The sequence below is a fragment of the Alternaria triticimaculans genome (assembly GCF_023758025.1).
Source record: "Alternaria triticimaculans strain BMP 0046 chromosome Unknown scaffold_2, whole genome shotgun sequence".
Lineage (NCBI taxonomy): Eukaryota > Fungi > Ascomycota > Dothideomycetes > Pleosporales > Pleosporaceae > Alternaria > Alternaria triticimaculans.
In genome coordinates, this window is record NW_026055959.1 from 1281360 (window position 1) to 1305992 (window position 24633).

Consider the following 24633-nt stretch of genomic DNA (forward strand, 5'->3'; position numbering starts at 1 on the left):
CCTCAAACGCGGGTAACGTTCCCTCCTTCCTGAATTCTGCGTGTTACTAGAAAAACCTAGTCCTAGCATCAAACACTTCATCGAGGCGTTTTGAGGCCATATCTGTATGAGGCCCAAAGGCCTCAAAAGCTGCCTTGATGATGTACTGTATCCTTAATACACGTCCCTCGCCGTCCAGTCGCGCTCCACAGCCATGAAAAGATCCCTGACCGCCACATGCCTGCTGAGACAACTACTTGGTGTCCTCTGATGACTCTTACGCGCGACGGCATTGGTAAGCGCCCGATTACCCGTTAAAGACTTTGGGTGAGCCCACATGACCGGTCGCTTGGCTAGCTGCCAGGCATACTCACTGCGGTGGTTGTTCCAACATTCCGCGCAGATTCCAATGTCGAGACTACCTGTATCGAGGCTGAGCTGATTTTGTATAAGGTCAAGAAGTGGGAGTATGCGTCCGCGCAGTCCGCAATGTCCGTGATTGCTATCGACCTGGTAATTGGAACACTGGCGAAGTGATGACAGAAGTCGATCGATGTCTCCAAGGTAGTACGTCGGCTCTGTATTATCGTAGATTTTGCCTTGCAACCGTACAGTATCGATCTTGGAGAAGAAGCGAACCATCTCTCCTAGCTGAAACGAGTCGCATTGTAGCGATGTATCGTACCAGAGCTTGCATTGGCGTTCGCCAGACGTGTACAGCTTGAGGAAGTGAGCCTGTACAGAGTTGATGGTCTCCAGTATGTACTCTCGTCTCTGTATCAGCTCGTCTTCGACGCCGTTTGGTATGTCCCACCACAAGGCTTTTGTGTGATCCTCCTCTGTCCCCGGTCGCCACTGGACCGAGTCGCGTATGATCAGATGCTTCGAGTACCGCGTTACCCACGATGGATGATCGAAGAGGAGACCGACGAAGAGCTTCTGCCGTATCCTTTCTTCCGTTTGCGCTGGGGCTGGCTTGCCTCTCGACTTGGCATCGATGAGCTGCAGGTATTTTTTCCTTTGTATGTGCTTTGACAAGCCCGCAACAGCATCGAATCGGTCGGCTACGACGGCGAGATTGGCGAGGTTGGCTATGGGCGGGTTCGTGACGGCAAGATCGAGGCCATGGATGGCGCGGAGAAAGTCTGCAACCAGGTTGCGGATCGAAGAGGCTTTGGCAACGGCTACACGACCGACGTTGACGATGGCTATGTGAGGAAGCACGTGGGCAGGCGCATCTGCAATCTTGCTATAGCTACTCAAGGCAAGTGCTTCCAAAGCGGCTGTCAGCCGCTGCCCTTCGTTGAAGCGATCACTCAGCAGATTCTCAAAGTACCGCGAGTTCTGCTGCAGGGTCTTGGAGTCTACGCGATACGAGAAGCGCTGTCCGCCCTCTTCCTGGGCGACATCGAGGATGAGGTCGCCATCCGCCGCGATGACTAACGCATCCTCGTCGTCCGACATGGTTTGGGATTGGTGCTGTGAGTTCTCAAGGCGGATTTCCTCATGGGTAGGGCCAGAACATTATGGCTCGATGGGATGGCAATTCGCTTTCCGTGTGTTGGGTGAGGAAGAAATTGGGAGAGTGTGAGGTCACAGCCCGCCCGCAGCTGAAGGCTGAGCGGCGGCCGCTGCGGAACCAGCCAATGAGCGGAGACTTGCCAGCTACGCCCAGTGGCGTTGGGCCGACAGCTAGGCGGCCTCTTCACCACTTCACACCGCAAGCAGACCATCACCATCCATCGCCATTTGCACTGCCGCTGCTTAGCTAGAGTCCCTAAGCAGGCTATTCTCTCGTTGTGGCGCGAAAGCTTTGGAGCACGTGACCTACATCCCATGAGGTAAGATATCATCACACTATCAATCATCATCAAGGCAAACTTGTAGTCAAAAGAAGTGTTGATTTGAGCAACGTAACAACTCCACGCTGAATGCATATGCCGGGTATCCTATGCGAAATGGCCACTGATCTGACGCCCCCAAACCCATTACAAAAGAGATAGTAGCATGAGGAATGCACCCCAGCCACACTGAGACCCAGTAACCGAAATCATGGCCCAACTGCCTCCGCGACGTGGTAGACCTTCGTGTGTTGGCAGCAGCCAGACACTTGTGCTTGTCTAGCACTTTCGGGAAGGAAGCTTCATCCTCATCCACTCATCGCCGACAATGGCATGACCCACGCGCGACTCAAAGAACAGACGTTGCTTCTGTGCGCGTTGGACGTAGGTAAGACGACGCCTGTGTACCCTGCCCTTCTTGTCGCGTGTGTATTCGTACTTTTCTTCTCCCTGTACAGTCGTTAGTATGACGTTGTATCAAGACAAAGATTAGAGGGGCACTTACGATAAGGGCCCAGAGGGACTGCTCTTCCGGGTTCATGTTGCAGTGGTAGGCTGGCTTGGGAAGGGGCTTCTCGCCGCTGAGCCGGCTGTAGATGCTGTCGACACTGGAACGGACGGACAACATGGTGAAGTGTGTAGTGGCTTTGAAGTGGGTCTCGAAGTGGTGGCTGGAACGCTCGCCGCGGACGGCTTGGGTGTACGTTACCGGACGAGCTCGAGGTCGTGGTTGTAGTTGAGGTATACAGGAGTGTGAAGTTGCAAAGGCATGAAGGAGGGACGGGTGAGTAGTTTTATGCGGGTGAGATTGTGCTGCACAGTGTTTGCAGCGCGAACCGTAGTTCGCTACGTTTGTTGAAAAAAAGCGGTGATTTTAATCGCGCAAATCGGTAAGCGGTACCGGCTTTGTGAGGACCGTGGACCACACGATGCAGCCAACACATGCGCAAGGGATTCGTGGGGATTATATGTGAGTCGGCCAGCAGTGGAACGGAAACAGGTAAGCCTGGGGGCATCATGGGACACCCACGGGGCTCCCAGGTTAGTTGCGCCAACCGCGATAGGCGGGCAGTGAGATGTTCCAAGCCGCATGCCCAGCGCGGCCAGTCCAAAACGCATCTCCAACACTCTGACCTAACCCAACCACGAAGCTGCCGATCGAGTACAGATTGCACAACCAGCGGCCAGAGATTGCATCACAATAGTGCGCTTATCTTGGCGCGTCCCGCTACGCAACGTCGTTGCGCGGCGCCCAGAAACGCGGAGGCTTGTCGCAAAAAAGCGGCGGGCTACGACGACTTATATAGAGGACCGCGCACTGAGTGTGAGGCGCAAGAGAGGATCTTCATGTCCAAGACTCTTGGCTGTGATCTACAGGTGAGGATGCGTGTAACGTGGAGCCAGATCGGGGCTTGGAGCTTGCGTGTGGGAGAGAGATCTGCGGAGGCTGGCGCACGAAAGGTTAGAACGGAGCGCCATCCCGCGTTCATCACAGAGCCTCCACGACGCATCAGTTCGGCCTGCGGCCTCTTCCATCACCCTTTACCCCACGGAGTCATTGGTTCTAACTGGTATGGGATGATGGTTTAAACCTTACTGTCCCAATTCAACGTGTCGCTTACCCAAACAATCAGCTTCTAATCTCCCTGTCCTGCAGCGTCCAAAAGTAACCTCTCCCAAGATTGCATGGCACGTCGTGATCGGCTTCTGGCTGTCACACGCGGCTTCCAAAGGTTGGCGCTGGTGCTTCGTGGTGACAAGGCGTGATGTGACGGCAAGTGTTGACCCCTATCATACGCTTCCTTGCACTGTTGTACCTGGAGAACCATAGGGGCAAGCGCACTGCATATCAATGGCTCTTGGCACTTTTAATGAACTAAGACGCGATAGTCGTTATACACACACTCGCTGGAAACGTTGCAAGCATCGAGACTATGCCCTTCCCCTCTTCTACCTTGTTGTCCCGTACATGCGCTCTTCGTATTACACATGGAAAGTCACGACTACAGAGTGACTTCTCAATCACCGAAACCGCTTGCGACATCGGAGCCCTCGCAAACGGGCTGAAAAGAGCATTCGCTGTCCATGTTGCTGAATCGTCAGGGCGTTGTGAATAATAGGCAGTCGTAGAGCGATGCTCGGCACAAGGCGGCCGACGTCGGAGGGGTTGCGATAGCGGGGCAGGGAATACTACTTCGTGGGGTAGCTTCACGAATCTTTGGCAAATCCTCGAGAGCGCGCAACCCCCTTTGTTGGATTCCAAGCATACTCAACTCATCATGACTGCCCACAATATTGTTGTCCTTGCCGGTAAGCCATATTTCCAAGTCCGTACAGCTGTGCGCTAATTCCATACAGGTGACGGTGTCGGCCCAGAGGTAGCAGCAGCCTTCGCACTTTCCCAATGCGCCTACTGACGCACACATCCAGGTCGTCGCCGAGGCGATGAAGATCCTCAAAGTCATTCAAAAACATACCGACAACACCTTCAACTTCAAAGAGCACCTTTTTGGAGGAGTAAGTTTCAAGCTATGACGTATGGGACTTGTCTTACTAGTTCTAGTGTTCGATAGATGCACACAACAATCCTCTCACGGATGAAGCCCTCGAAGCTGCAAAGTCGGCCGACGCCATCATCCTCGGTGCTGTCGGCGGGCCGGTACGACTCTACAACTCCACACTCACCCGACGCCATCTGACAACTTGTATAGAAATGGGGAACCGGCAAGGTGCGCCCTGAGCAGGGAATCTTGAAACTACGCAAAGAACTCGGTACCTTCGGAAACCTGCGGCCGTGTTTCTTCGCCTCCGACTCGCTCATCGACGGCTCACCCCTAAAAGCCGACAACGTTCGTGGCGTAAAGTTCAACATCATCCGCGAGTTGACTGGCGGTATATACTTTGGCGAGCGAAAAGAAGATGAGGGTGATGGCAAGGCCATGGACACAGAGCCTTATAGCGTCGAGGAGATTGAGCGCGTCGTACGGTTAGCGGGTAGTCTCGCGTCTGTCGAGGACCCGCCTGTCCCGGTATGGAGTCTGGACAAGGCAAACGTTCTGGCGACATCGAGATTATGGCGGAAAACCTTTGAGCGCATCATGAAGGAAGAGTACCCACAACTCGAGTCCGGCACCCACCTCATCGACTCGGCGGCTATGCTTATGATCAAGAGCCCAAGGGCACTGAATGGTGTCGTGGTAACGAGCAACTTGTTCGGCGACATCATCAGCGACGAAGCCAGTGTCATCCCTGGAAGTCTTGGTCTGCTTCCAAGTGCCAGCTTAGGTGGCATCCCAGACGGCAAGACCAAGCTTAACGGAATCTACGAGCCTATCCACGGTACGTTTTTTTTTTGTTGGCGCGCCGCTGCATCTACGCTTGCTTACAATCAATAGGTTCCGCACCCGATATCGCGGGCAAAGGCGTCGTCAACCCTATCGCAATGATCCTGTCCCTCAGCATGATGTTCAAGTACTCTTTATGTCAACCAGAGCTTGCGCTGAAGATCGATGAGGCCACCAAGATTGCCATCGACAACGGCATCCGAACACGCGATATCGGCGGAAAGTCAAGTACGGCCGAAGTCGGTGATGCGATCGCTGCGGAGCTAGAGAAACTTCTTTAGAAGTAGATTGACCGCGAACAATATACCTCAATAAGCGTTAAGCGTGGACAATAGATCAGTGCATACGACCTCAACTAGCAACACGGAGAGGAGACACGTCTCGCTTCAATTCGGAGTGTTCACTCTTGTCATACATGTCAGGTCAAGCTCAGGATCTAGTATGTGTGAAAACACCAGGAGCAGTGACATTTTGCGGATCATGTCCGGGAGGGGTCCTCTTCGCGCTTCGAAATGTCTTTGCTGTTTTTTTTAACCCGAAGAATGTCATATTTCAGCACAAGTTTACCATCGAGCTCATTGATGTGCGTCAGGATAACAAGATCGTTGTTCGTGGAAGACATGTCGTTGTCGGCACACAAGAAGGGATTGCCGATTACGTCCTTAGCGACGGCTTACTATTTACAGGGTAGCAGAGCATAAGTCGACGTTCATTAGCCGGCAAATCAACGTTGTGAAGCTGCTGGGCACATTGAAGTAAGTTAATGTCGAGCAAAAGTGCTCGTATACCAGTGTTACCAGCTGTCAATATCATCTTGTTCTATTGACTTGCCAAAATTGATCTTCCAAGCAGCAGTACCGAAGCAATACGTCCAGTGGTACGATATACATCATCTCTCAAACGTTCAATGTGGACAGATAAGCAGCTGAGAAGATGGATGCGTGAAAGCAATGGAGGGTGGCATCCTACACCTGTCTCTATCTCGGCCAGCGGAACTTCAGCCTTGAGTACGAAAGATAAGACTTAGTCATCCTTGTGTACGCCTGTCTCATCCGTGCGCTGAACAGTATATACATTCAAGCATCCTACATTCCGATCGCCGAGTACGTGAACTCGTAGGATACAATTTAGCGACATATCAGTCTATCACTGCACAGCTGGACACAGCCTTCACTTAAGACAAGTATGCAGAGTGGGGGACTGGGTTCAATCATGTGCAGTAAAGCGCAGTAATTCCAGGTTTGCGATATGCAAGGTAACGACGCACGGGTTCATATCCGCTCTCTTCATCATTCTGCATCGTATTCATAACGGCGTATACTGCAAAGAGTATGTTAGTCTGGACAAAACGACTAAGTTGCCGGATTTTAGACGGTCTATGCTGCACCTCAGAGAATAGGCTGCAGACTATGCCTCATTGCTTGGGACCGGAGGGTAAGACCATGAGATGGTGGGTGGGGAGGAGGAAAGCTGAGTGGTGGAAGTTCAGTGCTTGTGGATTTCATGGTCTGCCGAAGGAACTGAAACATATCACCTCAGCCGAGGCGCAATCAGTCACATGTTTCTTCGCGATTATTTTCTTGTATAGGTTTTGTGGCTCATTGGTACTCTACGTTGGTATCAAGGTGGAGGGTGATCTCGGACACACGGGTACCTAGTGGGTGGGACAGGCCTTAGGAATCTGGAACAGAGTGCTACGACAAAGCATGTACACGCGACCTGACAAGCTGCAACGCTAAGGATACAACGGTGCCTTTTAATTCGAATGATGTGCTGCCAACGGTCGTGCGTATTCCCCAGCGGCTAGAAGTACTGGATACCGATGGGAGGGATGTTTTGCTATGCTTTTTTGAAAGAAGTCTCTAAATCGAGGAAAAATCGACGCCAGGGTCTTCGAGATAGTGAAACCGACACAGTAAATCTTACATATTTTGTGTGGTTTGCTTCTCATGCAAGAGTGCAGCACACCTCTCGAGATGTTGAAGTACTGGGCAGAGCAGGTCCCTGAGTCTGTGGGCAGGATCACGGTGTTACGGATTTCGTGGGCGTCATAGCTGCGAGGCGCATCACAGTCAGTTGTAAAATTAAGATTTGCTTTTTTACTTCAACGGCTTTACGGTATGTCATTGGCTCACACCAGATTCCAGGGCATCCCACAAACGCCCCGGTAGACAAGTCGAGTATAAAAAGTGGGCTCTAGTGAAGAGGTGTCCCGGGGGACCCGGGGAAGCGAGACAAGGAACATCTCGCCTGTCACTCACACTGGCGGCCCGCGATAGGTATCCGTGCAGATATCACTCTCCAATCGATAAGTTAGGTGGTGTCGAGGTGAAACACTCGGGCGGCTCGGGTTGGTGGAACTCGTTAGCTGTCCCACCAGGCGCTTCAAGGCAAGTCTGTGTTTGTCAGCCTGGGCCATCGAATGGCTGGTCTAAAATGGCGCGGGATTCTGCAATATCAGAAGTCTGGCTGAGATTGACGGGGTAGGTAATTTAGGAGCTGGGATGCTACAAACGGTTTTCTCGGGTCATGGGTGTTTCCAGCGAAATGGAACCAGGATGCTGTCAAATATACCGTATGATGATGCCACCCAGGCACGTCTTTTCTGTCACAGTTGACGATGACGCCCGGTTTGAGGCCACGGCGAGGAGAGCCGATGCCATGGTAGCGGCCAAGCAAGCGGCGTTCTCCTGAAAGTCCTCGTGGAACCTGCCAGAGTCTTGACATTCTTCAGGAGACCCTCCTCGTATTACGCTGCGTCCAACAAAACTGAATTTGGAAGTCGTGCCTAGATGCCGCCTTCGATGCCCAGTGCCGATATTCCCGAGGCTGTATAACCAGTTCTGGTGCGGACGGATGCTTGGAAGCGTGTCACCAAGCTCCCCTGCAGCCTGCTGTGGGTACACGATGACACCCGGCCAGTTGAAATGGTGAAAAGCTAGACTCAGGTATAACAGTTGCGAAAGGCGGCAGGTGTCGCATGACGGCAGCCGCAGCCCGCTTCGACGGCATCTTGTGGCAAATTGTGTCGCGCAGCGCTGCATTTGTTGACGACCATGTATACAGCATCGGAGCCCGTAACGGAGAACAATCACAGAATGGGAAAGACAACACTACAGTGAAAGCAAATATCGGCAAGGATTATCACGCGCACGTGGTTAGATGAAGCGAGCGATCTTATCGATATGACTTTGATGTCGTGCCGATGCATTCCCTGCACGTCAGCCCGAGAACCGAAGAATTCTGAAGATCTCTGATGGTGAAACAAGGGCCCTCGGGTTCTTTGCTAATCATCACAAGATGGAGTTTAAACAGCAGGCAGAATCTCGTATGTGATTCCCCCGCCCTAACGACCTTGGCAGGAACAAGCGCCGTTGCTACGCTCGAAAAAGCAAGACGTGAAACCAAGTCCGAAGCTCGTCAGCCAGGAACAGACAAAACACCTTTGCGGTGCTGAGCGGAGCTGCTCCGAAACCCCACAGACTCCCGCGCTTCGCTGTTTCGAAACAGTAAGGCCAACTTCGTATCCGCACGCACGCGAGCTGGCCTGACGCACATTGGCCGCGGCCTGGTCAGGAGATGCCACTGCTGAGCAAATTCGACTAGCATGCTGGTCCCGCAACGGCCTCGAGGCGCTTGAGAGTGACCGTGCTAAACGGGAACGTAGACGAGCCCGACGGTAGTCTGGGTCAGTCGTCAGCAGATGATATAAAGGATGAAAGCCGCCCGATGTGGAAGAGGCCATCACTTCCAGTGACACACAGTCCCTCCTGACAAGCTAGCCTTCGTCGTCATTCATTCTACACTTCACTCTTTTGCATTCGAAAACGCTGGGTCGTCTTTTTCTTACTCACTGGACTTTTTTGTTGCTAAATAGGAAATACTTCTATACACCTCCTGTATTCACAGTGGAACATTGTCAACAGACCACCGTTGTGGAGCCACCAGCACTTGAAGTCTAGAAGTTCTTCATTTGATAACCCCCCAAAAGTCACTCTCTACGTACACGGTCTTTACGAATCCACCAACAAACTCAACCATGTACACAAACATATTTTCTGTTCTCGCCCTGGCTGGCGCTGCTCAGGCCCATATGTCCATGTACTACCCAGCTCCTCTAGGAGGCGCTCCTTCCATCAACCCACAATCTACGGAGCTAGATCCACAGTTCAACTATCCGCTTGGCTGCTGCGGCCCCGATGGCGGTGACAGCAAGCCCTCTCCTGGCCTTTGCCGTGGCCATCTCGACAAGTTCGACACCGAGGATGCCACTGTTACCTGGCAGCCTGGTCAAGACGCCTACTTCCAACTCACCGACTACGACTACGACCCCGAGGCACCTGGCGGCACCCACTACGGAGGCTCTTGCCAGGTTGGCTTCTCCACCGACAAGGGAAAGACATGGAAGATGGCCGCCTCATACCACGGCGCTTGCCCGCATGCCACCGAGGATGGATCTCCCGAGGCCCAGACCTTCGACTTCAAAGTCCCCACCAACATGCCAGAAGGCGATGCCATCTTCATCTGGGTCTGGCTCAACCGTGAGCACGAGGCCTTCGAAAACTGTGCCAAGGTCCACATCGGTGGATCCGGTTCCGGCTCTGGCTCTGGCGATACCAGTGAGCCCAGTGAACCATCACAGTCTGCAACTCAGCCCGAACAACCCGCTTACTCCGAGACTGAGCCCGAAGAGACTCCCGAGCCAACCTACGCACAGCCTGAGGCACCTGCTGAGGACGAAGAGGAAGAAGATGATGGTGAGCGATACGAGCAGCCACCGGCCCCGACTCCTGTTGAGAACGGCCCACCGGCTGTTGTCGTTACCACCGTTGTAGCGACCACCATCTACGAGCAATACCAGGCTACAGAGACACCCACAGCCGAGCAGAGCGACAACTCTGATCGTGGTCACTGGTGGAACCGTCCTCACAAGGAGGTCAAGGCGAACACCCGCCGCTATGCAGTAGACGGTTCGAGCTGTGAGTGCCGCCGCGACGAGCTTACTCTCGCAGCCCGTTGCGCTTGCGATTCTGCCAACAAGGCCATTGAACGCAAGGCTCTGCGCATGCATCGCCGTACTTTCTACAAGCGTGTCGATGCTTGCGACTGGAACTCTGCTCCTGCCATGGAGGTCTCGTACTATACTCCCGATGCCAACTGCGCACCCGGTGCCAAGGACCGCATGCCGGAGAGCGACACTTTCGAGCTAGGCTGGGACGTTAACTGCGGTGTCGTCGAGGGCCAGAGCGAGTATGAGATCAAGATGATGAGCTGCGACATGTACGGTTAGCTGTGTCGGTTTAAGTCCATATTTCCTCATACCTTATCTTTCACTTCTTCACTTTCGTTCATCATGTTCCTGAACGCTGGGATACGTTTTACTTCTTCTTAAAGCACAGTGGGGATCACCCTATGCTTCCAAACTTTTACACACTAGATTCGGGATGGATTGGCGTTTTCGTCACACATGGGAGGCTTCACGACGTTCACGCACATAACTTATGACGGTTGGGCTGCGTCAGAGCCTGAAGGGACACATTGTAGAGCACTGGCAACACTGCAAACAATTGATCACTTTCGCAACTAAACAGACTTCACATTTATGAATTCGTGCACTGATACTTATTACAATTACTTCATTGGCGACTACTCAAGGTTCCACAGTCATCCTCTTGGGTGCAAACCAGGAGAAATATCATTGCTACAGTCATGCCAGATTGAGGGACAGACGAGCATCTAAGAAGACTGTCCACCCTTCCTGCCAGCCTCCTTAGCCTTCTCACTGCCAGGCTCGAAGCTGCCAGATGAGGCCTTGCCGCCCATAGAGGCGATGTCGTGTTCTGTAGTCATGTCAATCCTAGCTATTTAGTATAAAAATGTACACTTACGCTTGTCAGCATCCATAGATGCGAAACCGCCGCTATGGGAGTGCTCTCCACCTTTCTGTGCTGCGGCCTTGACTTCGTCCTTGGGACGGTTCGCAAAGTTTCCGGGGTTGTCGTTGCCAGACATTGCTTGGTTTGTGCGAGTGGATTGAGACGGGTATTTATATGTGATAATGTCGATAGTCGTCTCGGAGTAGAAAGATGCTGCTGTGCTCACCAGTAACCTATCGAGTGAGCACTTTATATGCCAAGATCTCCAGGTCAGGATCGTGTATATGTCGTCAGTGCTCCGTCACAACAATTCGCATATTACTATGATGAAATTGCATCTTTGTTCGACGGCTACATCACACGTAGCCCAGACATCCAGCCACATGCAATTTACCCGCATCCACATAGTTGCGTACAACGCGGTGCTTAGCCTCGGCTATGTCATGATGGTAGTGAATGACACAAGAAAAAGCCTCTCGCGGTACTCAATGTCGTAGTGGAGAGGCTGACGACATGACGTGACCATTTCGTTAGTCGCTAGCACGGACGCGTCTCATGGATCGCGTTGATGATCGATTATAGGACCATGGCGGACGCTTTGGATGGAGTGTAGACAAGCAAATAGTCGCAGGTATATTTGTACTATGTAGATGTAAGTGTCATGAGATTAGGATGATAGTCCTGAACAACTCGTGTGATGTGCGCCAGGCCGATTCTGAGATGTCACGTGACAGCGCGAAAGCGCGCAAAAGGTTAGATACATCTCAACAGGGCGACACTCCTAGGTGGAACAAGCCAATACACTTCCTTGAGGGGAATGCTGAGGTTTATGGGAACTGAAGAGCGGATGAGACATATGAGCATGGCTGGTGAGAGCGTAAATTGGTGGGAAGGTTCGATTGCACACACCTGCGTGGTATGACCACGAGTTCGCGCTCTAACGTATTTGAGAAACACAATAAATACATTTCAACATGGATAGCGGGCAACAATAGACACGAAAGAGCTTGACTGATGAGTCCCAAACAACGCCAGCGTCCAAGTCATCATCGTAACCAAGTGACTCCAATATACACCGCCGGAAATACACCCTCTTGACCCCATATTTTCATTGGGATCTCCATATACCCACGACTGATCCCAACCTCGCGACCGGTACCTCGTATCCAAGACCCTTCATAGCACGTACAATAGGAGGCCAGGTATTCTATTCCTGTGTCTTTCCCCCACCCATGCGCTCGATGTTGGACAGTAACCTGCTCTTCCCACCACTTTGACTCCGGTTCAAACCGGGAGCACCTTGGAACTTAAGGCCACCTGGTGCGCGAAGTCCTGATGGTTTAGCGATTCCACTGCCGGTGCGCTCGTTCATGGCACCTAGACGGTCACCCATCGCACTGCCGGGACGTCCACCGCCCAGTGCGGATCCGGGGCGTGAGGCACCGGGGCCACCAGCCAGGAAACCCGTGTTGCGCATTGCTTGCTGAGGCGGCGCTTGTTGTTGGGGGGCAGCAGGTGGTGCGGAAGCCATTTGTGAGCGGCGAAGGTCTTCTTGTTGCATCTCTTCCATCTTTTCTCCGCACATGGAGAGCATCTGTTCGGCGGCCGCTACGAGCTCGCCTTTCTCGATGCGCTCAGCTTCAAGGTCTTCAACAAGGGTATGGTGGGATTTGCGAAGAGACTGAAGTTCCGACTGAAGCCCGGCGAGTCTAGCCTTGAGGTTCTCGATTTCAGCTCTCTGCGCTTCTAGCATCTGAGCGTCTTCGGCGTTTCGTGTGGTCTTTGAGGGAGACGCTCCTTGGCTCTCGTCCCTGGAGTCATGCTGGCCTGGATTGATCCTACTGAAAGTGTTGTCACGCTTCTTCTCTGCGTCTTCCACTTGCCCTTCGAGACTAGCAATCTGCGCCCGAAGCTCTTTGCATTTTTCGTCGGCCTTCTTCTGGTAATTGTCCTTGAGGGCTTTGATCTTCTTCTCGTGTTTAGCCTTGTAGGCTGTGTGCAGGTCGCGTGCAATCTCATTGACCTTCTCGGCAATAGCAGATTGGCATTCAAGTTCTGAGTAAACCTTCTTGTTCTCATCGCCGTCATCGTTGTTGATGAAAGTCGTCATGTCGACGTTCTTGCTTTCAGCCTCGATGACCTTGGTTTCAAGCTCAGACGAGCGGCTCTCTGCATCATCAGCACGCTTCTCTGCATCGGCCAACCTCGCTAGGAGATCTTCGCGCTCAGCGTCGTTGCGTGCCATCTCAGCCTGGACGTCCTGCAGCAGTTTCTGGACCTCTTCGCCTTTTGATTTCCAGTCAACCATTTGTGTCTCTGCATATTCGCGAGCTGAGCGTTCGTCACGGACGGTCTCTTGGGCTTCGCCAACTCGGCGTTCAGCATCGGCGATAGCTTTGGAAAGAGCGTCGATCTCAGCCTCTTTTCCAGACAAGCTGGCGGTGAGAGACGACACCTGAGACTGAAACTGGGACTTTACAGACTCAAGCTCTCGGATGGTGACAGTAGGTAGCGATCGTGGTGTAGGCGGTGGAGGCAGCTCAAAATCCAACAAATTCAACATTTGGCTTCTCTGGCTTGGTGTTGCAGGTACTTGCGATCCACCCTTGGCCGGCGATCGCTGGTCTCGGTAATAGGAGCGGAGATTTGGCTCTGTAATAGACTTGCTAGGCGAATTGCGCCCGCGTCCGGGTGACGCACGGCGGGACGAAGAGAAGGATTCAATCTGGGCGGTAAAGTCCAAGAGTAAATTTGTGGTATCGTTATCGTTATACGCGCGCCGTGGTGTGGGACTGGGAGTGCGTTCGGAGCGGCGGACCGTAGAGGGTGTCATTTGAGGGCGAGCGCGAGGTGTAGCCTTTCAAACTGTTAGTATGCTACGTGAGATCAACAGCACATGAACTTACATCTGGCATGCCGTTCTTTGTTGGGCTCTGTTTCAGGGATGCGAATTTCGTCATATCGATCCCCGGCATCTCTGAGAAGTTGCTGAAGCAGGTATCATCGATGTCCAAGGATGTTGGCTCTGGCCCGTCTGGATTGAAGTCCGTGTTGTCCATGCTCAGATCGATCTCAAATTCGTGGCCCCGAGATGTTCGCTTTCTGGGTGTCTCGCGAGTTTTAAAGTTGCTATCCTCCATGAACTTCATCGCGGTAGTCAAGCCCTCGTTGTCGCGGAGCGGAGACTCTTGGTGAGAAGAGGCCGGTCGCTTTGACGGTGTGACCGATGTTTGCCGCTGATGTGTATGGGTTGGTTTGCGCTGGACCGTTTCGGGCGAAGGTACGCGTGACGATTTCGAGGGCGATTGGCTTTGGTAGGAGTGGCTACTCATTGCGGACCCGCGTCGCTCGGTAGCAATCTCCTTGATGGGCGAGATGTTCTTCTGGGGAGTCTGTCGATCCGCACTGCTAATTTTGAGTGCCGGGTCTTCAAAGTCGTCCATCAAATTCTTTGCTGGCAGTGTCTTCATTGGGCTTGTGCGCTCCTTCAACCCAAATTTCTTCTCCGGAGACACTCTGAAAGCGGATTGGGGCACGCTGTCCTCAAAGTCTATTAGCGGCTTCACTGGTGTGGCTGCTGCTCCAGGGGCAATGTTCTCCTGGTCTTGGACTCCGATGTGTTCGACGAAAGGCGACGAGGGCGGATCGTTGTACGCCATATCAATATCGTCGACGATGATGTTGTCAGAGTAAGTATTGAGCTTCTCCGGCGAAAGATTCGACATTGGTTCCGCCATGTTTGCGATTCGGGAAATGCGGTGTCTGGTGTTCGCCGGAGCGCGCAATTGTGTGTTGGGGTTGCTTGTTTACAGTCCGTGCGCGTTGGTTGCCCCTTCCCCATCCGGTATCCCCCGTTTTGGCCGAACCCCAACCACCATCTGCGGCGCAGTATGTATGTTGCAAGTACCGTCATCGCGAAACAACAGGACGTTACATTATGCTACTCAAATCCACACAGACAAATCTATTACCAAAGCTTCGTGTCTTGCATGTTTATGCACGTCATTGCAACCAAATATGTGATGTATTTCAGTAGTTAATTGCTCCTCGTAATGCACCCGCCAATCTTTGATACTCTTTCAACAGCTCGTCAACCTCCTTTAACTTCAACTCCTGGGCATCTTTGGCTTCCAGAAAGCGCTTCGCTGGTGGTGTGGTCTTCTTTAGTTGCTCCAAAGCCGCGATCGCTCTTGCACCCTTTTCATCTACTGGTGGCAACTCGTTCGTGGCTGTACGACTGAGTGGTTCTGGGGAAGGCGATGCTTTCGCTTGTTCCTGGCCCGGTGAGGGGAGAACAGGTGTGCTATTATTACTTACAGCGCGCGCAAAGCGAGGCAGTACGTTCATGCTGGGAAAGCGGTTTAAGGGGTTGAAGTTGTTGCCCATGTTGCGCAGAGAATCCACCGCGGAGGTGTTGCTCGGTGTTGGAGGATCTGCCTTGATCGGAGCTGGCGACGGTGTCTTCTCCTCTACACTCTGGCCTGGGGCGAATGCAACGCGCCGCCCACTGTTGCTACCGCCGGACTTGGTAGAATCGACGCTGCGATCTCTGATCTGCCTCCTACCAGCAAAGAGATCAGCCATTTTGGCATCGAGTCCTCTGCTAATTGGAGCCTCTGTTGGCTCATCACCCTGCACTGAACTTGCTGCACTGACACTCAAGCTGTCTTCATCGCGCTCTGCGCGAGTTGGGGAGCTCACGAGCTTCCTTGCATCTTCCAGTGTCTTGGGAAGTACTGGCTGTTCTTGCACAGGGCCATCGGGATTCTTCTCCTTTAGACCACCAAAGAAGAATTTGAAGCTGGTGTCCAAGGTGTTGTTAATTCTCCCAAGTGCCTGGTCAGCAGAGTCAAGAATCGAGTCCCGAACGGCATCAGAGGCAGCCTCGATCTTGTTGGTCTGTGTTTGAATAAGGTTACTCAAGCGACGCTGAGCTTTAGTGGTCGTTGGGCTGGAGGGTTCTTTGGGAATTGTCTTGGAGATGGGCGTGGCTGGGGTCTGGATGAGATCTGGCGCATCCGAAAGTCCAAGAGACATTGGGGTGATCTCGGATTTGGGAGTTGAAGGTCTGGAATCTGGTTTTGCGGGAGTGACTTCGTCGGCGCGCAACGAAGAAAGATCGACGGTTTCCAGGAATGAGATGGCTGCCTCGAGATTAACCAAGCAATATGCAGTTTCACCATCCATGCGAGTTGAACCGCGGAAACGATGGATGAAGTTTAGATCGCTAATTACGTTCAAGTTGACGGGTGGCATAGTAATGAGGGCGTAAATGAGTGTTGGCAGGATTTCATCAGCAGACGAGGTCGAAGGGAATATCTTGGACAGAGCTTCGACAATGGACTTGTGTGCAGCAGTCAAATGTTGGACCTTGCCCAGCGGGTACTTCTCCTCATTCATCTTCAGGATGTCTTCGCGTGCTGCAGATAGGTACTCGCGAATCTCGGGCTCCTTCTCCTTGGCTTTCTGGCGCTCTTCCTCGGTCAACTCCTCGCCAGTCATCAGGAGTTCCTTTAGACCAATGCCGACGAGGGAGAGAGCAGCTGTACGTGATCTGAGTTTATGATCCCTTTCCTCGTCATCAGTACTCCTGTGCCGCCATATCCTCTGGTAGACCTTCTCGCATACGGTGCGCTCGACAGCCTCTTCTAGTGCGAACCGCTTGAGCTCGAGCGACCTGCGCGCTTTCTTGCGGTCGGCCATTTCAGTGGCACTGAGCATTTGTTGTTCCCCTGACGGGTCGCTACCCTTTCTTATCGACGATGGCTTGCTCGACGAAGCCGACACTTTCTTCGCATTCGCGACATAGTTGTCGCTCGTTAGGCGAGCAGAGAGGGTGGCTATGTGTGTGCTTATTTTGGCGGACGCGCGTCCGTAGAAGTCTTGGAAGAGGTCGGCGAGAGCTTCGGCGGACAGAGGGGTGGGATGCACTTTCGCTGCGAGGGATTCGAGGAATCTAAGGGTGTTACTATCAGAGGACGACGCATGCTATGGGCAGCAGAAGGTACCTCTCGGTCAAGCTACGGATCTCGATAGGCAGCTCCTCGAAAGTGTCGGGCACTTTGGGCTCTTCGCTGTCTTGGTGCTCGTCCTCGTCTTCCTTCTTTGCAAACACGTCGCCGTCGGGGTTCTCGTCTTCCTCGGGCACCATGGCAGCCTTGAGCGGATCGAGCATGTCTGACGCATTCGGTCCTTGCAGCGTATTCGCTCGGCTGCGCGAGAGGGGGCTCTTGGGGGCAGAGTCGAGGCGCGTGAAGGAGCGTGAAGGATGCAAGTTTCTAGGCCGGTCGGCCATGGTGTTATTGCTGCAGAAGGTCTAATGGAAATCTAAAAGTGTCGTGTGCCTGCATTGGAAGGAGGCTGCTGTGAAACCGTGCGTGGACGGAGCGCATGCGTTCACGTCATGCGGCAGCACGGCACTTCCGAGGGAACCGAAAGTCGCGGGTGAGCCCTTGAGCAATGTGTTGAACGATTGTGCTTACTAGCGGGTGACGGAAGCGGGCGACAGGGCGAAGAGGCGCCGTCTTGGTGGTGATGGAGCTATGGGGGAGCTCCCCGCACGGCGCGCACGTGAAAAGGAGCTGGGCGGGCCTGGGGTCAAGTGAACCATCGATCGTCATCGATGTCCGACGGAGGCAGCCATCTCAGTTGGCGCCTGCTAACGCCTCCTCTGCGCAGGTCGCTCGTTGCAACACCCTCTCTTACAACCAGAGATCCACCATGCGACGCCCAAGACCCTGCCCCTCCGCCTCGCGCGTGGCTGCTTCCTTCGTGCTGGCGTTCGTCGCCGCAAGCGTTGCGAGCGCGGCCGACATGCCCGTGATGCCGCCGCCGCCTCTCCCGCACAGCACTCCCCACGCCGACAAGGACTTTACGCTGCGCCACATCTTCCACCACGGCACCTACAAATACCCCGAGCTGCACCGGCGACTCGATGTTCCAGAGCACGCCGCAGTATGGACCGCCCCCGACGACGACGCGGCCAGTCGCGAGCCCGTGCCGCGGTTGCGCGTCAAGTCCGAGGCCATGAGCATACAGCGCCTGGCCGATAGGAGCAAGGAAACCATCACCGGCATACTAGAATGGGGCCGCATCACTGGGAGAGGCGTGGAGCTGCCGGAAGAAGACTGGACTATCGACGAGATAGCAGGCCCCAACGTGACGGACCGCGAGACCGTCCTGAGCTTCGCACGCATGGCCTCGGACGCCTACATACTCGAACCCGGCACGGGCGAGTGGGAGCCTGTTGGCGGCGGCTTCAACTACACAGAAGACTTTGGCTGGGAATCCGACGGTCTGCGCGGGCACATCTTCGCCGACACCGAGAACTCGACAGTCGTCATAGGCTTGAAGGGCACGTCGCCTGCCATGTTCGATGGTTCCGAAACCACTACCAACGACAAGATCAACGATAACCTGTTCTTCAGCTGCTGCTGCGGTCAGGGGGGACAGTACTTGTGGCGACAGGTCTGTGACTGTCAAACGTCGGCCTACACCTGCAACTCTACCTGTCTAGTCACTGCGCTGCGAGAGAAGAACCGCTACTACTACGCTGCACAGGACCTCTACCACAATGTCACAGCACTGTATCCGGATGCTGAGATCTGGATGGCCGGACACTCCCTCGGTGGTTCTGTTTCGTCCTTTCTTTCTCTTACATTTGGACATCCGGCCGTCACCTTCGAGGCTGTGCCCGAAGCCATGCCAGCGTCACGTCTCGGGCTACCCGTGCCCCCCGGCCACCAAATCGGATCACTACAGCAGCGCAAGTTCACCGGCGGTTTTCACTTTGGACATACCGCAGACCCCATATACATGGGAGCGTGTAATCAGGCCACCAGCGCCTGCACCATTGGCGGATATGCTCTGCAGAGTGTCTGTCACACCGGGCAGAAATGTGTATACGATACAGTCAAAGACTTCGGCTGGCGCATGGGTATCGGCACCCACAAGATTGTCGAAGTCATCCGAGACGTTATACTCAAGTACGATGCGCCTCCTAAATGTGAGGCTTACGTTGATTGCACTGACTGCTATATGTGGGAGTACTTTGAGAGCAACGGCACCGAGACTACCACTACCAGGAGCTCAAAGCCGACGGCCACATCAACATCAACCAGGTCCAGTCGCACAAGAACTGAAACTTGCAAGACGCCAGGTTGGTGGGGCTGTCTTGACGAGGATTCCACGACCAAATCACACACCAAGACTACGATTACGACGACATCATCGACCTCGACGTGTAAGACACCCGGTTGGTTTGGCTGCAAAGATGAGGACACGACATCTACGACCATGACAATCACTACCACACCTGCTCCAGCACCTACTGTCACAACAACCTCGGCGACACCTACCTCTACCTCATCGTGCAAGTATCCAGGCTGGTTTGGCGGCTGCCTCGACGGTGACGAGCCGCCTGCAAAGACACATCACACACCCAAGCCAACACCCACAGCTACCCCGACCAGCACGTCATGCACATCCGAAGGCTTCTTTGGGCTCATATGTTATGACACGTCGAAGAAACACGGGAAGACGACTTCAGAATCTCCTGTGACAGAGAGAATGGAAATGTAGAGACGCAAGGTAGGAAGTGACTAGGCAATATTATTTTGACTTTATGGTTTAAGTGTAAAGGAAGGCGTAAAGGAGGCGTAAAGGAAGGCATTATATCCAGGCGCATGGGTTCTTACTTAGGCATTTAGATGCATCGCAAATTCATACAACATCGTTCAATACAAACAATACATACATCACGATATGCCGTCTATTTTTGGCGACTGGTGACGGTGATGCGGAGATAGCGGGAATGCATGTTCGGTAGGTTCTCTTCGGCAGCACCGCGGACCGCTCATGTATGCAGACAAGCTTCTGTTTGACACCTTGGTCTAGAGAAGCCCCTTGTGAGGCATTGGTGGCTATTTGTGCCGAAATTTAAATATCGCTCAACGGCTCTAGTCTTTGGCCGGACGGTGTTATTCAAACAGGTCGAACATGTCACGAGCGCGCGGCATGTCGTACCGAGTGGTCGCGTCATACGCGGTATGCAGAAACACGCCATTTTGAACGTGACATCCACCCGGCTGCAGATGATGTATTCCTTGATCCTGTGCAGAGCTGCAATGTTTGTGGATTTCAGACACGTATCGAGCGAGTTGGGCAGTACTCGTAGTGTCCGAACCATGTGGCAGTACGAACTACGGATCTGCAGCCCGAACAGCATGCGCAACCAGGATCTAGCCAGAGCACGATGCCTGCTTGGTCGCCATTGGCGGCTGATGTCGTTGGCGCGACAAAGTGGCGGTCTGGGTTTGGTGGCAGAAGCTGTCCATCAGTCGCTCTAGAAGATGTGAAGCAGCCGAATCGCCTCGCGCGTGCTATCTAGCATCCCCACCTACCCTTTCGGCAAAGAGCGACGGCGAGTTTCCTGGATGCAGACGTAGCCTCCTCCTCTGCACGGTTCTCGGGTGCTGATCGTCAATGTAAGGGTCCCCGAGCGTCTTGCGGTGGGGCCTGTCGAGAGGTTTCAGGATTGCATGCTGGCTACCGGCGCGCGCGGATGCCCACAACAGGTTTCTGCGAGGACTTGAGGCAGTATCTCGGTGTGTTGCCCTCGATCAGGTGCACTGCAGAGCTGGCCACGGCGGACGTGGTGGGAGAAGTCAGACAGTCGTTGCGGCGTCTCGCAGCCGTTGGCCTGGCCGGTGACGCTAGATTCGCAAATGTCGCAATAGACCAGGGGCCGGTCGACGATAGCCCATACAGCTGACAAGGCGGTTTTAGCATGCGATTGTCGGGCCCAGAGCAGGCCAGCTAGTCGTCGTAGCCGTGCCTTGGAAGTGGCTTTTTCGTCGATTCCTCTTAAGTTGCTCGATCGCCGATACAGCAACATCTGTCTCCTCGATCTTTCCGCTCTCCGCCCCGTCTCGTTCGCCCCTCCGCTGGGCCTGTCGTCCGTTTCCGCTCTCTTGTCAGCCCTACCGGCTAGAGTCACGGGACCGTTTTGTTTCCAGGCACCCCTTTGCTGGTTCTCCTAGACCCTGCAGCGGCGGCCTCTAGCCAGCTTTTCCTGCCCTGACGACATCACGCCTACGCACTGCTTTGCGCCGCCTCGCCCTACTGTCGACTCAGCCGCAGCGTGTGGCATCGCATCTGACTGTGAATCAATTCGGCGCTTCTGGGCGACTTTGTGCGCGCATTCGGCAGCACCCTGGGCTGTGCCTGCACATCATCGCTCGTGCCCTCGCTGCAAGGGAGATTGCCTCACTGCACCTACGTCATTGCTCAGCACAGCGGCAATCCCCACCAAACCAAGCCCTAGACCCTTCACCCACCTGCACCGCACCAACCACTCCTGCATTTCAAGTCCCCCATATTCATGCACCTATCTCCTACAACAACCTAACCAGCCCCTCCCGCTCCCTCGACGCTTCACACTCCCGACGCGTGTGAAGACATTCGCACCATGTCTACACCCGCCCTGTCGCCCAGGCCCAGAGGCTCTTCGCACACATCTTCTCGCCCACGAGGCTCAGGATCGACGCCCATGACGAGGCCAAGTGCCTCACTGCACCCGACGTCTGCGCTACCTCCCCTCACGCCCCGCATGAATGGGGTAGCCAAAACCCCGAGCCATGTCGCTTCACAGAAGACGAAGGAACCCTCGACCCCCTCACCTAACTACTTTGGTCTGGCCGTCAACAGCAATGCCGACCACTTCTCCTCTAGTGCCGCCCAGCACATTCGCGGCAATTGGAGCCCGCCCACGTCCAATGTGCGCTCGACAGCCGCTGCCTCTCCACGCATAATACCCGTGGAGCAGAATCCCGAATTCGAGCAATTTAGGAAACAGTCGGAGAACAACCGAGCGTTTGCCCTGGGCAGCTTCGACTTTGCCTCGCCCGGCCTGAAAGCATCCTCCAAGAGCCCCTTCTTCAACAACATCGAGTCGGCGCAGCCCTCGTACCCCCAGTCACACTCAATGCCACCACCCGACCACCCAGGCGACAAGAGCGACACAAGCGACGAGCAAGAGTTCGCACCCAAGCCACGCTCTCCGAAGCGCATGCTGTCGACTGAGTCCTCCATGTTCCCTGACCGACCACGACGCAACTCTCCTGCCAGCTTTGATGGACCTGGCCGTTCAGACGCCGTGGCCCAGTTCGCCGAACCTCGCATCCCAAGGCCATCGCTACCTTCGAAAAAGACACATCCTTCGCACATCTCAATAACTACTCACCGCGCTGAGACACTACCCGCACATTTTGAGGAAGAAGGCAATACCAGCGGCCCCAGCATGGTCACTGCTCAGCACATCATCAACATCCTGCAGTCTTCCATTGACGAGGTCCTTCTGCTTGATCTGCGCGTATCAACACAGTACGCAAAGGCTCGCATAACAGGCGCCTTGAGCCTCTGCATTCCTACAACACTGCTCAAACGCGCATCCTTCAATGTCCAGAAGCTAGCCGAGACATTCAAAGACGATGAACAAAGGGACAAGTTTGAGCGATGGAGGAGCAGCAAACACATCATAGTATATGACGCCAACTCGTCGCAGATGAAGGACGCAACAACTTGCATTAACACGCTCAAGAAGTTCACCAACGAGGGCTGGTCGGGCGGCACGTTTATTATCCGTGGTGGTTTCTCGGAATTCGCTGAGAGGTTCCCTTCTTGGATTACACACCAAAGCTCCGGAAGTCCAACATCGGGTACAGCTGCTCTCAATCTCAACTCCGACCTACCTGCTGTTGCACCCGTCATTGGTGGATGTCCTATGCCCGCAACCCAGAACGCTGCGAACCCCTTCTTTGGCAACATTCGTCAGAACATGGATCTCATTGGTGGTGTTGGCCAGATGCCCGTGAAGCAGCCATCCGGCATGACGCAGTCGGTAGAAGACGACCTTCCCCAATGGCTTCAGACTGCTTCCGAAGAGCAAGACAAGGGCAAGACCGTCGCGGAGCGATTCTTGCAGATCGAGAAACGCGAACAGAAGCGTATGCAAAAGGCCTTGTCTGGTGAGGTCGTCTACAATGCACCATCGTCATCAGGAGGTCCCGGGAAACACATTCAGATTGCAGGTATAGAAAAGGGCTCGAAGAATCGCTACAACAACATCTGGCCATACGAACACACACGCGTCAAGCTCGAAGGAGTCGCTGAGGGAAGCTGCGATTATGTCAATGCCAACCACGTCCAAGCTGCCTATTCCAACAAGCGTTACATTGCAACGCAGGGACCTATACCAGCTACTTTCAAGGTAGGCTCCCTCCCAACCCACTCCATGTCATTCACTAAATCTTTGATAGGACTTCTGGAACGTTGTGTGGCAGCAGGATGTTCGCGTCATCGTTATGCTAACTGCCGAGCAAGAAGGTGGACAAGTCAAGGCTCATAATTACTGGTCGGATAAGCGATATGGACCTCTACACCTCAACCCGCTTGGCGAACGCAGGGCATCCTTGGAGCCATCGAAGATCTACCGTCACAGGGAACAATCGAGGCCAACGATGGGTCAGCGCCGGTCAACGAACCCACCGAAGCTCGCCAACTTTACCAAGGAAGCCACTACCGGCTCTCCCAGCCAAGAGCAGCCCTATGTCACCGTTCGCAAGTTTACTTTGTCCAACGATGATGAACCTTTCGCACGTATGCGTGAGATCACACAGCTGCAGTATTCCCATTGGCCTGACTTTGGCGCACCGGCTCATCCCACCCACCTGCTCGGTCTGATTGAGCAGACAGACGCCGTCGTCCGCTCTGTCAACGGTGGCTCGCCTTCGCAGCCTGATCCGCCTAACAGCCGTCCGATCATTGTCCACTGCTCTGCTGGATGTGGCCGTACAGGTACTTTCTGCACAGTCGACTCGGTCCTGGATATGCTCAAGCGGCAACGACAAGCTCGCAACGCCAGGCAGAACACGCCAATGGATGCCGACTCCAACGATAAGCTCGCGAAGAACGAGCGTGAAGACGACAGCTGGGTGAACAATGAGGACATCGATCTCATTGCAAAGACGGTGGAAGACTTTAGACTGCAGCGTCTGAGCATGGTACAGAGTCTGCGACAGTTTGTGCTATGCTACGAGAGCGTAATGGAATGGCTTGTGGAGCAACATCCCAAGTCTGCGTAGAACGCGGCAACTCAGGTGATATCTTCCTGCGACGGAAACACCTTTGTTCCCGCAATCATAATATGGAAATGAGAAACACGAATTTGTTAACGACCATGGAATCGGGGCAATGGGCGGCGTATGCATCTTGATTGGTGTAAGACTGGGGCTCATTGGGAGGCGTTCTGCATGCATGCGGCATTGCTTGGCTTAGAGCATATACATGGGTATGCATTGGGATGGGTGTCCTCGTCATTTCGGCGCATAAGGGGGTCTGGGATAGTTTTTTGTGACTTTGTTTAGATAACTTGAGAATTGCATCCTATTGCATTTTACCTTCCTATTGTACTTTGGCTGTATGTCACCACTGAATGTTGGCATAACTGCGACATGAAGGACACTCGTACTGGTGAATGCCTTGAAAGGAGATGGTTCTTCAGCAATCAAACTTATACATATGCCAGAGGTTTCT

General features: G+C 53.8%; 9 protein-coding genes across 9 annotated transcripts; 4 read left to right on the forward strand and 5 right to left on the reverse strand.

Annotated features, from left to right (window-relative positions):
• Nucleotides 1–153: 153 nt before the first annotated feature.
• J4E78_002104 (uncharacterized protein) lies at nucleotides 154–1443 on the reverse strand (the record flags this gene model as incomplete). The annotated part of the gene is made up of 1 exon (XM_049362754.1): nucleotides 154–1443. One exon carries the CDS (start codon nucleotides 1441–1443, stop codon nucleotides 154–156), a length of 1290 nt encoding a protein of 429 aa, XP_049225346.1.
• A 656-nt stretch (nucleotides 1444–2099) lies between these two features.
• J4E78_002105 (uncharacterized protein) lies at nucleotides 2100–2448 on the reverse strand (the record flags this gene model as incomplete). Its single annotated transcript, XM_049362755.1, has 2 exons — nucleotides 2100–2270; nucleotides 2326–2448. The coding sequence occupies 2 exons, from the start codon at nucleotides 2446–2448 to the stop codon at nucleotides 2100–2102; spliced, it is 294 nt and encodes a 97-aa protein (XP_049225347.1).
• A 1651-nt stretch (nucleotides 2449–4099) lies between these two features.
• Nucleotides 4100–5445, forward strand: J4E78_002106 (uncharacterized protein; the record flags this gene model as incomplete). Its single annotated transcript, XM_049362756.1, has 6 exons — nucleotides 4100–4130; nucleotides 4179–4198; nucleotides 4251–4337; nucleotides 4384–4479; nucleotides 4532–5159; nucleotides 5216–5445. The coding sequence occupies 6 exons, from the start codon at nucleotides 4100–4102 to the stop codon at nucleotides 5443–5445; spliced, it is 1092 nt and encodes a 363-aa protein (XP_049225348.1).
• A 3758-nt stretch (nucleotides 5446–9203) lies between these two features.
• Nucleotides 9204–10454, forward strand: J4E78_002107 (uncharacterized protein; the record flags this gene model as incomplete). The annotated part of the gene is made up of 1 exon (XM_049362757.1): nucleotides 9204–10454. One exon carries the CDS (start codon nucleotides 9204–9206, stop codon nucleotides 10452–10454), a length of 1251 nt encoding a protein of 416 aa, XP_049225349.1.
• Nucleotides 10455–10900: 446 nt separating this feature from the next.
• Nucleotides 10901–11176, reverse strand: J4E78_002108 (uncharacterized protein; the record flags this gene model as incomplete). The annotated part of the gene is made up of 2 exons (XM_049362758.1): nucleotides 10901–11004; nucleotides 11053–11176. The coding sequence occupies 2 exons, from the start codon at nucleotides 11174–11176 to the stop codon at nucleotides 10901–10903; spliced, it is 228 nt and encodes a 75-aa protein (XP_049225350.1).
• A 1071-nt stretch (nucleotides 11177–12247) lies between these two features.
• Nucleotides 12248–14777, reverse strand: J4E78_002109 (uncharacterized protein; the record flags this gene model as incomplete). The annotated part of the gene is made up of 2 exons (XM_049362759.1): nucleotides 12248–13897; nucleotides 13947–14777. The coding sequence occupies 2 exons, from the start codon at nucleotides 14775–14777 to the stop codon at nucleotides 12248–12250; spliced, it is 2481 nt and encodes an 826-aa protein (XP_049225351.1).
• Nucleotides 14778–15069: 292 nt separating this feature from the next.
• On the reverse strand, nucleotides 15070–17335 carry J4E78_002110 (uncharacterized protein; the record flags this gene model as incomplete). The annotated part of the gene is made up of 2 exons (XM_049362760.1): nucleotides 15070–16996; nucleotides 17049–17335. The coding sequence occupies 2 exons, from the start codon at nucleotides 17333–17335 to the stop codon at nucleotides 15070–15072; spliced, it is 2214 nt and encodes a 737-aa protein (XP_049225352.1).
• A 518-nt stretch (nucleotides 17336–17853) lies between these two features.
• J4E78_002111 (uncharacterized protein) lies at nucleotides 17854–19181 on the forward strand (the record flags this gene model as incomplete). The annotated part of the gene is made up of 2 exons (XM_049362761.1): nucleotides 17854–19045; nucleotides 19111–19181. 2 exons carry the CDS (start codon nucleotides 17854–17856, stop codon nucleotides 19179–19181), a joined length of 1263 nt encoding a protein of 420 aa, XP_049225353.1.
• Nucleotides 19182–21649: 2468 nt separating this feature from the next.
• On the forward strand, nucleotides 21650–24182 carry J4E78_002112 (uncharacterized protein; the record flags this gene model as incomplete). Its single annotated transcript, XM_049362762.1, has 2 exons — nucleotides 21650–23308; nucleotides 23358–24182. 2 exons carry the CDS (start codon nucleotides 21650–21652, stop codon nucleotides 24180–24182), a joined length of 2484 nt encoding a protein of 827 aa, XP_049225354.1.
• Between the last annotated feature and the right edge of the window lie 451 nt (nucleotides 24183–24633).